General features: G+C 35.3%; 1 protein-coding gene across 5 annotated transcripts in view; it reads right to left on the bottom strand.

The window, feature by feature from the left end:
- The window catches only part of USP9X (ubiquitin specific peptidase 9 X-linked), a 109,271-nt gene that overhangs the window by 49,861 nt on the left and 46,156 nt on the right, over positions 1–13,254 (bottom strand). For all 5 annotated transcript variants that reach the window (XR_014227484.1, XM_082304813.1, XM_082304814.1 and 2 more), the window contains exons 11-15: positions 12,898–13,002; positions 11,173–11,379; positions 10,101–10,237; positions 5,029–5,162; positions 140–227 (exon numbers count right to left, since the gene is read on the bottom strand). Coding sequence is in view for 4 of the 5 variants with exons in the window: in XM_082304813.1 (XP_082160939.1) it covers positions 140–227; positions 5,029–5,162; positions 10,101–10,237; positions 11,173–11,379; positions 12,898–13,002 (671 nt within the window). In the remaining variant the exon portion in view is untranslated. The remainder of the gene's footprint in view (positions 1–139; positions 228–5,028; positions 5,163–10,100; positions 10,238–11,172; positions 11,380–12,897; positions 13,003–13,254) is intronic.

The following is a 13,254-nucleotide window of genomic DNA, read 5'->3' as shown; positions in this document are numbered from 1 at the left end:
TTGCATTTGAGTGTTGAAAGAAGTTAACACAGCAACTTAAAACTAGATAAGAGAAAGAGATACCAAGGATTTTTTTTTTTCTTTAAAGTATTGAAAGAATTCTTACAGAAGTTAAACAAGTGATCAAGTTAAAACTAACCGTAAGAAGTTAAGTCGCTCCTGTACTTCCTGCACATGACTGTATCTGCTTCCTGGTCTTACAGTTTGAGGATCATATTCACCATGCTCTGCAAATATAACAAGTTTTATTAGACAATACATTCAGAAAAGACATGCTGACTCTAAAAGCCAGGATGTGTTTGAAGACTTGTTAGTCTGAACACAATTAAAACCACTCGAAGAACAATAAATTTTCAGTACGGTGAAAATAATTTTCAGCACCCTGCTACCAGTTAGTGTTTCATCCTAAATTAAAATGGGTATAGGCAAAGATTACTGAGGTCTATAATCAAATCAACAAAACACTTGTGCACAGATACACATGCTCATCATTCAGTATAATGAAAGTATCACAGAAGAATTAAAAACCTGCATTCTACTTATTCGAATCAATTTTCCCTTATTTCAAGTAGTCAGTTTGAAGTCAGATGTGAGTTAAAATAGAAGTATACCAAGCATATAATTCAGATTATCCAGTGTTTTTTCGGAGGATGCTTTAGTTTTGTTACAGAGCATCTTTTCCAAAATTTCAGTTTTCCATTTTTAGGGTTTTTCCCCTCCAGAGGAAATCACGACTCCAGTTGTTTGACACCTTTATAAGTAGCTACGTACGTGACATCACTTAGAGGAGGAAAAGTATATAAAAACTTTATTTACTACAAGTTTCCAAGTACAAGAAACAAATGCCTGTAATACTGACAAGCTTGAAACAGAAGTAGTTAAGTAATTTGGAAGTAAGGCAGGAAGTCTAACTTCTATCGGCATTTTATCAAAGCATAGTACTTTGTTTAACAAATAGCTGTTTGCTTCATAGGAACTTGGTTTTGGTGTGGCTTTTGGTTTGGCTTGGGTTTTTTTTGTGTTTTGCTTTGGTTTTTTTGTGAATTTGATTTTGTCTTTAAATTAAAGATACAATCTAGATCTGTACTTGCACTACCTTGATCTGTACTAGTAATATTTCATCATGACACACGTTCATTATGAAAGCTCCATTATAAACTAATTGATGCTATATTTCTTATTTGCAAAGGTATACAGATTGCATTTAACTAAGATGACCCAGCTGTAGGAGACTGTATCATGACAAAATCCAGACTCATAAAATTTATCTTCAGAACTGAAAATCAGTATCTCCTATTATATCAAGGAGGGAAAAAAACAAAAACACCCCAAACTAGCCTAACACCTGAAGTGCATCATCAGCATTTCAAAATTAGGAGAAAAATAATTGTCATAAATATTGCTCTTTGTATAGAAGTGGAAAGGGTACATTAGCTTAAAAAAAAAAAAAAAAAAAAAAACGGAAAACAGAAGACTACTAGTTAACTGATGTCTACAAAACTGGAGACATTATGTTCACCAGAAATCCTTCAAAAATTTAAATTTTAATCCTAATGAAGTCAGCATAAATGGGCAATTATCGAAAGAAGAAATGTGAAGAAAATTCTGGAGAAATAATATAAAAGTAGAACAAAAATTATTTAAATATTAGAAGTAGAAAACCTGAAAAATATGCTATGGATCTAGCAGAACAAACAATTATGGTAGATAAGCGTATTGCAGAGAAATTAAAACTAACTACTTCAAGTATTGGGTGTTTTGGGTGGTTTTTTTGTTTGATTTTGTTTTGATCGGAGGGAGGTGGTGGTGTTTGTTTGTTTTAACTATGGGGACTATCTGGGGTTTTCTCCTCTGAATAGATATTAATTCACAGACACAAGTGTCAATAGCGGCAATGACAGAAGAATTCAAGTATTAAAGGCCACTCGGTTGCCCAAAGGCAATATGTATGTATTTAAGGATTCTAAAAAAACTCTGAACTACAAAAAAAAAAAAAAATCAGTCTCCCTAAATATTCTCCATCTCAGCTTCTTTCTACATTTCCCTAGTTTATCTTCTACACTGTGCATCCCACAGCAAGACTAAGTGTGATCTCCTTAAAAATTCTTTCTACATACAGGAGCAGAAGAATGAACAGAGAAATCACAGAGCAAAAAATGACTGGTTGAAAATTTAAGTATAATTAGTAATAAACATACATAGAGGATCATATAGCATGATTTCTACAAATAATTACATTTCATTAACACTTTGGATTTTTTTATTACTTCAGAAAAACAGAAGATAAAGAAGAACTGGCTGGCAATCTTTTCAAATTTTCAAAAGGTCTTTGATAAATAGTCAAAAAGATGAAACTGTGACCTCCTTCAGGACTACACAATGCAACAGAAGTTGTCTCATCTCATGGAGCTCTTTGCAGAGTTGGAGGAAAGGGGGAGTTCAGTAGAAGAGAAAGCCATAGATCATGGGAAAAATTCTGAAACATAGCTTAGGCTTTTCTTTAACCTTAAAAAGGCAATCATATAAAAGGGAGTATGATAGAAAAGAATATGCATTAGTGAATAACAGGAGAATAGGAACGCTGTTCTCCATCACAGAACACAACTATGGAAGCCTTCAAGGAAAATAAAAATATGGTGAATTCAAAATTAATACAAAAAAATAATCACAAATTACACAGTAATTGTAGCACTAACTGCCAAAAAGACCTGCAGGCTATTGGACTTTTTTTTGCCTGTGGCATTTGTTTGACCTCTGCTGTTTGGATGTTTGCCTTGAATTTTCTCCCTCTGTCTCATTCACCTTCTCCAGCTCAGCTTAATTCTACAGTTGTCCAGTTCTATCTTTCTGTCCTCACAATCATAATCTTCTTTCTTCTCCTTTCATTTATTCCCTTCCCTGCCCCCCTGCCATCTTTTCTTTTCCTCCATGAAGGCATGGAAGGCAAACTTCACAGTGCTCTCTCTATGTTCTGCTCTATTTAGTATATAAAACTGAAACTGAAAGAGAAGTTGCACTGGAACTGTGTATTACAGTCTTAGAACAGTATCTGGAACATTAGGAGCTATTTTCTGGCTGCCCTTAATCATGTAATAAAGTATCTAATAAAAAAAAAAAAATTCCATACCATTGTTCATCTGGTTTTGTACTCTGATGAAAACGAGCAGAAGTTCTGCAGCAACTTCTTCTCAAGAAAGCGTAATTTATTTGCTTTGTAATTAGATTCAATTTAAACTCTTTACACACTTGTAATTCCTACCGTGCTGAAGATGTTTATATTACTGCTTTACTGAGTCATTATAGTTGGGGAGGGGCAGGGCAACGGGATGTGTTTTTTGGCACAAGAAAAGAATCATGCAAGACATCAGCCTCATTTTTCTGCCTAAGTCCTCAACAATTTGATAGGTAAACAATATTGTCAAAAATGACCTTTGGCTTCAGAGTTTAAAAATAATTGAAATTAATGAATAATAGTTCATACATTAATAGTATGTGCAGGCTAATTTTGGACAAAGACAACATTGCATTAGAATATAGTTGTTGACTATGCTTCCCTCATAACCCTGAGGCCAAACCCCATATTTCATAGCTGGCCAAAGTCCAAAAGGAGGAGAGAATCATAGAATCACGGATTCTAAGCTATCCATATAGTTAAGATGTAAAGTTTGTCATAAATGAAATAACATTTTTGCATCACTTCAGCAAAGTTAAAGAGCACTCCAACAGCTTACAGAAGTTACATGAAATAATACTTGTTCTATTCCACCTTCCCGGAGAAGACTAAGCCTAAGACAGTACGGCTTGAGAACAGAACAAAGCATTTAGTATTATTTTAACATTAATTAATGCAATGCTATAATTAATTAAGGAACTCAAATTAGGGTAAACCCCCTCATGTATTCCTGAACAGAGAAATACAGCTGCAATATGCAGATTTAGCTTAAATGTCATTCTCATTGACCTATACCTGCTGAAGCTATTATCTTCATATAGCACCACTATTCAAACAAGTCTTCAAGGACATATTTTGGATATCTTTTATCAAGTACTCCAAAATTAAATTAATCCCAAAATCAGAGGTGTCTAGACAACTTACCTAAGCATTGGAAGACACACACACACATGCTTTACAACGTGCAAATATCCTGTCCTCTCTGAACAATCTACAGTGAATTCCTACATAACATACTGTGTCGTTTTTGAGATGTAACTAAAAGGCTGATAGGACATGATGATGCCAGGGTAGAATGGTCCCTAGTTCCAGTCAGTAAAGTAGATGTGAGGGGGGCGTAAATCTCCCCCTCTCACTTCTGTTGGCTTAATTCAATATATTAAGTACTGTGGTCCAGTGTAACAAGGAGTTTCCTGCTTCATCATTCTCCTTCACTTCCCTACTTCTACCTCAGCAGCTAGAAAGCTAGTCCAGAGTAAGTGTGTAAATTCATCAGAAAAGGGTTGAGTTTAGCCTGAAATATATGAATACTAACATGATGTGCTGCCAAAGTGTTGCTGATAACAAATGCAGCAAGAAAGCAACTAAACAGAAATGGAGTTGCATGGTAAAAAGAAACGGTATCCCTGTGGTCTAAAGTCCTTCTCCCTGACAAATTCCAAACACTGGCTTCAAATAGAGGTGATTAAAAAACTTCTCAAAGGAGCCTAGAAAAAGTCAGAACTAGAAGCGGGACAAAATCCAAGATTATTATTATTAGGAATTTCCACAAAAATAACCACCCTATCCTAAGTAGGACACGATGATGTTCATCAATCCACAGATAAACAAGAGCTGCCACTTCCCCATATTCTGCTGTAAAACACACCACATTTTCAACCATGAAACAAAATGTTTACATCTTAAGCTTTTCTTGCCCAATCAGATACCACAAAGGCAATCAACACCACAGATGCTCAAAAATTAAACAAATAAACTTAATAGTTATTTCATTATGAGAATTTGCTTTTAACTCAATTTTCAACTGGAGTTTTCACACGTTCTACTAATGAAGCAATTTTTAGTTTAAGACTTACCTTTAGCATACTGCCTCATGCTTTCCATATAGGCAGAGAGATTTTCTGCAACCAATGTAACTAGGGCATGATTGTGCTGAAGTTGATTGATTAAGTCATGTCGGTAAAACACATGGGGACTTCGCTGAGTTTGACTGAAATTAAAATACAAGTGTTATAAGAAAAGTGGAGAAGTCTTGCACCTAACAGTTCAGAAATCCATTTAAGTAACTTGTCTTTGATGCAAGTTCCAAATTTTCCTAAAAGAGCTCTAATAGAAAGCATATTAAGTCTATGACAATATTTTTCTTTTTTCTTCTGACGCATCAACAGTTCTTACCAGTTATTAAAAGCAGTTAATTAATGAGGGTTATACAGTTACAGTATGTATGAAAAATATCAAAGCAATCTGAGCAGCTCAGTACGCTGCAGGGAGAATATCCACAGCAAGACAGGAATAGAAACACCTGCCCACAAACTGCATAGTAAAGCTAGAGACCTTCAACTGTAGTATAACTATAATATGCATAACCACAGTTTCTTCCACATCCATCTGATATTCTTTTCTAAATTTAATAGTAAAACACTAAGTAAAACTAGGCCAATTTTCAAAACTAAAGATCATGGTCTTAAAACTATAGTGAACGAATACTAACCAATAATCATGCCAATTCTTTCAATACTTCAAAAAAACTGCACAACTCTGCATTGTTTGGGTTTACTAACAATATCTATCTGAAAAAATGTTGGTACAAACATAAAAAAGCATAGTTATGCAGAGTATATAGTCTAAGAAAAAACAGAAAAGTTTAAGAAAAGAAATACCTCAAATAAATAATTAGATGATAATTTCAGTCTATTATCAAGATCTGACCAAAAACGTTGTCTCAAACAATACCAGACATATTTAGATTACAAAAGTAAATGGCAAGAGAAAATACAGAGCTTGGGTCCAAAACCCATATGCCATGAACAGTATCAAATTCTAGAACTTAGGGATTAATCACCTCTGCAGAATAGGCTCAAAATGCATCAACTTCTGTAGATCAGTACTGATCTTGGCTGCATAAACAATGCAAACTTGCACTGCTTTTCCATGGTAAAGAGAGAAAAAAAAGGGGGGGGGGGGTGGAGAAAGAAAAAGAGAGGTGTTCCTCATTGTACTGCCACTCAGCTGATCCCATAGCCTGCCCTAAAGAAATATAAATGTGATTTCAGAACTGTTCTCCTTTCCTTCAACACTGAAGAAAGTAGATCCCAGAATTAGCTGAATGCATTAGATGTAGAAACTTGTATCCTTCCTAGAACCAGGGTCTCCATACGAGATGACCTACAGCACTCTACAGTATCGCCACATCTTTTGAGAACAGCAGGGAATACAAGAAATCCCAGTTCCAGCATTAGCTGATAATGACCCTGCATCTGATAAGCACATTTCACCATACATGTAACAAGAACAGATAAACTGATTCACTGGGCCAAAGATAACTGTCAATCCGGGTTTAAAAGACAGAAGGCATCAACACCCTTCCAATAATTTTGTTATCTGCAACCAACAGAATTTGGCCTGCTAAGTACAGAGGTCTTCAGAAGATTAGATTTCATAATATGCAAAGCTTTCCAAAACAGCTGGAAAGAGGCACTTAAAACACAAATTGTGTTTAAAAAAAGACCCAGACATTTGTCAGAGAGAAAACAAAATGGATGGACGCATGAAGGAAGAAAACATAACAGGACTTCATATACCCAGAAAGAACATCCTCTGTTTTCACTTTGAGAAATTTTCCAATGACACTTCATTCCATCTCCGTCAACTCTCCTTGCTCAGCATAAACCAGCAGTAAAAACAGCAAAAGATTGGATGTCTATTTTACTGGCTCCTCGAGATGTTACCTCTAGATAGACCAAGGCATTTACAAAGGGTAACTGTAAACAAGAACATTGACTATTTGGGTAGTATATATGATGAAACAACTAAAGGAACAAGCAGAAGCAAGACGGGGTATTTTGCTGAATCAAGCCATTGGCATGTGTATTTATATACTCATTATGCATTTGTATCAGTCTTACAAAGTATCACAAAAGGAAAGCATTATTGGCAGGAGACTAAATAAATCTTCTGTGCTAGACATTTTTTATTCTTCCCCTTTCTCAACCACATGCACAAACAGTAAATTTGGACACGTGGATTCATCTTGGTTAGCAACTACTTTCAAAGTTGAATAATTGCAAGAACTAGAGTTATGAGCTATGAGTTGCGAGTTGTTACATAGTATTTGTGAGCAACATGTAAGATGTTATTTTGATCAGAAAATAAAAATTAGCATTTTGAAATGGGTGCCAAAGTACTTTGGAAATACTAAAAAGGACATTTAATAGTTAGAATGCATGCTTATTTGCTAGAAAAATATTGGCAAAGTGACAAAGGCAAAATTCCAAAACAATTTAAATGGACTTTTAAAGAAGTATTTACCTGCACATAGAACTTGCCCAACATAATACTGCACACATAACTCAGCTTTTGAAGTTCAGAGTTCTTCTACTAGACGAACAAATGCTATGTACCACTAAAAGCAGACATTAAAGGTCCAAAGAGCAGTGACCAGACCCAACAAATTCTACTATTTAGGCTAAAAAGTGACTTGAAGTCAGCATCATTGTTGCCTAAAGCACTAACAAAACCCCTAAGCTCTTACAGAAGGTCCTCTCAATGTTCAGTTAATTCGTCTGGGCAAGTAATTTAGGAGACCAATCTTATACTGATTGAGTAGATACAGGTCAAACTTAAGTGTTTGAAATTGGTCTAACAGGAGGCTCTAACTCCATCAGCCAACACAGAGAAAATTAAGATGATTAATTATCTGTAAACTAAAGGTCAGTATGTTGAGTAATAAACATTCCTTAATACTTCCTTAATACTAATAAGCATCCTTGCACTCCTAAGAATTATTTTCTTATGCTGTTGCAATTCTGGTTAAGCTAATCTTCCCAAAACATATAGCATTTCTTTGTGGTCAGGGAGTTAAGTTTTGCCAAAGCAACCGTATAACCAATGTGTCACTTTGCTCAACTGCACGAATAACTAACAACAATTGAATCCTCCTCCTGAAAAGAGTCTCTACAGCGCCGATGGCATAAGATAATTTAGACTTATTTTTGCCAAGAATCAGCAGCCTTAGTTGTTCTGGACCAAACTTTTAATTGTCAATGCCAATCAACTGAACCACCCCAAAAGAGTAGTATATAGATTATGGGATTAATGTTGCACACAGGAAGCTCTGTGAAGTGTTGTTGAGGCAGTTGTCACAAACATTTGCTGTGATCTATTTTCGATCCAAATTCTAGAAGGATGCTAGAGTAAAGTTTTAAGTCAAATAAGGTAAGTTGATAGGAACAGGTATTGGATGCATGCATTGCAATTTCCAAACTGTAACAGAGTTATCACAAAATTCAGAGGACTCGAAAGTCACTGATTACTTCAAAATGATGTTCTCACTCACTAGGTTTCCCAGTCACCTGGGCAGTAATACTACCTGACTAACAAAACTCCCTCAACAGTATCTTGCTAACAAAGGCTTCTCCACAGAAAGAGGTCTTTATAAGTCCCTTGATTAAAACCTTTCAAAGTTTACTTTCCTGCCATATGCGTTTTCAAATTCTGCATAAAAATGAGGTATTATCACATACTGCAACGCAGACTTCCCTGAAATCTGAGGAATGGAAGAGACTGTCTGACAGAAAAAAAGCAGAGATATTCAAGCCATCTGCCTATACATATACCATAAAGGGAACCTAAATTTCCACAATCATAAGAAGTTAGGTCCCTCCCAAGATTAATTCAGAGCAGAAACCTAATCAGTGCCTTGAACGAGCTCTGCTTCAATAATTACTTAAAGCAAAGCCTCTTTGTTAAGGCATTGTACTAAAAAGCATCCAACTTGAACAAGTAACACGAATAACCAGGTAGCTACATTCACCTAGATCTTACAGCACGTAAAAGGTTAAGGACTCCAAGACACAGAAAATAGACTGATGTGCTAATAAGCAGGCAACTTTGTAACCTTGTTGGAAAAACTTCAATCAATCATTAAGGTGAAATTGTAAAGGATTAAAATGTCATGAAAACTGAGAACAATTTTGTAAACTAAATGAATAAAGAAACATCCAAAATCCAGGAATGCAATATTTTGACAGCTCCTTAGAATGGTATCAGTAAGAAGATAGCATTGTGTAAACGGAAGGCTTATTTTCTTCCACTTTCCCTGCCTTGATCCTTCTTGTAAGCAGACTGTAACAGCAACACTGATTTGCTTACAAGAATTAAAACAAAGCAATTATGCAACACTGATAATCAAACAACATTTTTACAAATTCTGATGTGGATACCAAAAAACATTAGGGGCACAGAATTTCAGACATGTCTGTAGTGAGAAGACATTTAAAATAATGAAAATAAGCACATATATTTTACCATGTCAAAATAGACAATGGCTTTTCTTTTTTTTTTTTTCTTCCTTTTAAAAACAAACAAAAACACCCCCCCCAAAACAATAAAAAACCCACAATAAACCAAACCGAACACGTTTCTAAACTCTTCCATTCAGGAGAGAGAAGCAGTAGAGTATTTTTCCCAGACAAAAAAAAAAGTAATCTTTGATTTCAAGTAAATAAGCTACATGACCTGTATAAATTTATCATCAAAGAACAGGGATGGGTGGGTGGGTGGGTGTATACATACATCTATGCACATAAAATATATTTATACTTTGTAAGCTAATTCCATCCTTAGGCAGGGAAGTCCATAGATTAACAGAAAAACAAACCCAGATTTTCCACAAATTGGACTACTATTCTAAAAATTAATAAAAGCATGTTTGAGGAAACAGTTAATGCTCTCTTACTGAACCTAGGTGTTTTGAATTTTTAGAGTTATTTATACACATTAAAACAAACTCAAGAACATCTTCAGACACTGGTTATGATTTCATCTAAACTTTCCCTGCCTCTTGTAAAAAAAAAAAATTAAAAGATTTGCCTTATTCCAACCCATTCAACTTTTAACAGACAAAATTTTATTTGCATTCCATTCTTACCTCAAGTTTTGTGGTGCTTCACCAAACAAACTGCAAATTTCTCTAATTTGTTTCAGTGCAGGAATGACCCATTTGTCATTTGTGCGAAGCTCTTCTATAAAACGATCTATCCACTGGATCTTTTGTGTATCTCGATCCTTAAAGGACAAGCGTATACAATCAAAATCAAGTATATTGCAGAAACTATCATCATTCCTTTACTTGACTTGTTTCCAAGATACAACAGAACATACGAAGCCACACAAATACTAGATCAACTGAGTTCTGAAGCATACAAGCATAAGAAAAGTATTTGAGCAGCACTACGTGTTGGCAGAAGCTATCAGTGTGTTACAAACTCTCTGTCTTCAAGCACTCAAACATTCAGTAGGTATTTAAGAAAACCTGTAGCTAGACAGGATCATCAATGTTTACATAATTCACTCTTTCCGTTATTTATTTCTACTCACTGATACTCAGAGTAAACTGCTATAAAATATCAAGAAACAATGAGAAACTGTTTCTTAACAACTAAGAAAAAAAAACCTGCCAGTGGCTGTCAAGACAGATAATGGATTAATTTCGAACCACAATGAATTATTATTCTGGTAGGCTCTTACAGAAGTTTGGGTGGGGAAGGAGAACGTGTCATAGTTTTCACTGTCCTTTGCTAGGTCCTTTCTAACATTATACAAGACATATAAAGACTCACTGAAAAAAAAATCCCACCCAAACAAATTAGCATAATCGAGTTCAGAAAAAAGCAAAGACAGGAGAGGGGCTGCTTCTCCTTTCTCCCTATTTACTTTGGTAGGGCTCTTTTCCAATTCGTCCAATGTGGTCATTACAGTATGTTACCAACTGCAACAAGACAGGCAAACTGATGTACTTCACTCTCTCAAATTAAAGCACCAACTGTGCTATTTAAAATATGTCCCATAACATTTTAAAAATACCAGCATGTTGGTAGAATAATACAAATCTATGATAAGGAACACTTTTGTTAAATTACCAAATCCCTTTAATTTTTCATGGGGGATGGAAGGAAACTGTCAGTGACTGATTTCACAATAGAACATACCAAATTACTCACCTGTGAACAGCTGTAATCTAAGATTTTAATATGGGCACTAAGAGCCTGGTCCATGATATCAACTGGTACATCATCACTATGAGCCAAATTCCACAAAAGGTTCAGCACTTTGTGTGCCATCACACCATCCTTGTCATCCTCAGCAAGACGACGAATTAACTCGAGTAGTTTCTCACGCTGTTTCTTGCTTGCATTTGTCCAACTTGCCTAAGAAAAGATTTTATTTGATATGAAAACCAGTCTTTCTTTTTTATTAAATTCCACACAAAACCTGCACCGTTAACAAACGATGCAACAATAAAGTGACACAACTATATAACAAACTTTCACATTAATTTCTTTCATTAAAAATAAATAGCACATTAGATCAACACATACATCAGACACCATTGAATAGCTCTTCTAGTGTTTACAACTAAAGTGTATTCAACTTGAGACTTAAAAAAAAGGATCTTTATTTAAAGGTCACAAATGTGCTTGTAAAAGTTACCATTACCACTGACAAGTTCACCAACAGTCAAAACAGAGTGGACTCAGCCGTTCCTTGCAAGTGCTTTCTCAAAACTCCTGTGCTTACACATGAAAGACTTCTTAAATAACTTATAATCACTAAACGAGTAAAATTTTAGTACCACTGAAACAAACATCCTCTGCATTAAGTTAACCTTTTTCTGAGTACGTTTCCAATATAACATTACTTCGTATCCATCTCTCAAGGTCAGACACAACTTGCGACAGTTTACACATCAAATTCGTGAGCATTTAGTTCAGTATCTAGATTACAGAACATTAGCCCCACATTTACCAAACTAGGAGACCCCCATTAACTGGAGCACAAATTGCATGTAAGCTGAAATGTGACTATAACGCATTTATCTAAAAACAGAAAACCGAGTCTACAAAGCTGGCTTGCATTTCCCAGTACAGCAGATCACCTCCTAGAAGTGAAACAGGAAAACAAGCCAGATAGCACCACTATTGGAAGCTACAAATGTTAGTGTTAGCATACATAAAAAGTCAGTGAGTAACAAACTTTCAGAAACAAGTTGTTTTGCGATTTCAATCAAATCATTGTACGTTTATAAACATTCAACATTATCTTCCTGAGACTGTTTCCTTCTATATCTACGTTAACCAGAGAAAAAATTATTACATGATAAAGAGGAAGCTGGGGGAGTGGGGAACGGAAGTCCTTGATCTCCTCTACTTAAAGAGGAGGAGCAAAGAAAGTAGCAATGCCCAGTAAACTTGATGAAACCTATGCTAATGCTAGGAGAAAAACATTATTTACTAAACCACCAATGCTTAATAATTTGGAACAAATGCAAAAAGGTATTTAAGATAAATAACTTATTTCATTTGAAAAATTCAATATTCCTAGGATTGCTAAATGTCACTTTAATACTAGAGGCCTCAACAGATGTGCATTATCCAAAAGCGTTCAAACTAGAGAACAAAACTGCCACTTAAACTAACATAACTAGTCTTTGCTTTAGACAGGTAGTAAACCAAAAATCTCATGATGAATGCTCATTGAAGAGTAGCACAATCTAGCATTTCTAATATTAAATGTTAGAGACTGTTGCTATACATATTAAGAAGTCTTTTAGCACTTTAGATACGGGCAGTTGCCTTGTAAGTAGAAAGCAGGCATTGAAAGACTAACAAATCTGTATCCAACTTCACAACCCGTTTCCTGAATACAGTCAAAACATGCATAGTTACCTTAAAACAATCAAACAGGTGATCAAGCTGTTCCGGAGAGAAATCCCAAGCTAATTTTGCAAGGAGATCATGTACATTTTTTACAATGGCTTCATGTTTTCCTGCCTGTCAAGAAGACAAAAAGAATCCACCAATGTTTGTAGCAATCCATGTTAAGTCAAGCAGCAAGACATCCTACATCATTTTTACAAAACTGTTTGAGGTGGCCAGCAAGAAAAGCTGATGGTGTGGGAGCAGTGCGGCAAACTGAATACTTATTTCACTGGGAAGTCACAGTATTTAGATTTCCCTTGTATGTGTAAGTACCTAAGTGTGCTTTGTGTGTGTGCACACAAATATTTATTTAGAATATAAATA

Source organism: Platalea leucorodia (assembly GCF_965183815.1).
Source record: "Platalea leucorodia genome assembly, chromosome: 2".
NCBI lineage: Eukaryota > Metazoa > Chordata > Aves > Pelecaniformes > Threskiornithidae > Platalea > Platalea leucorodia.
Note: the sequence above shows the minus strand (reverse complement) of the source record. Positions and strands in the feature narration are given on the sequence as shown.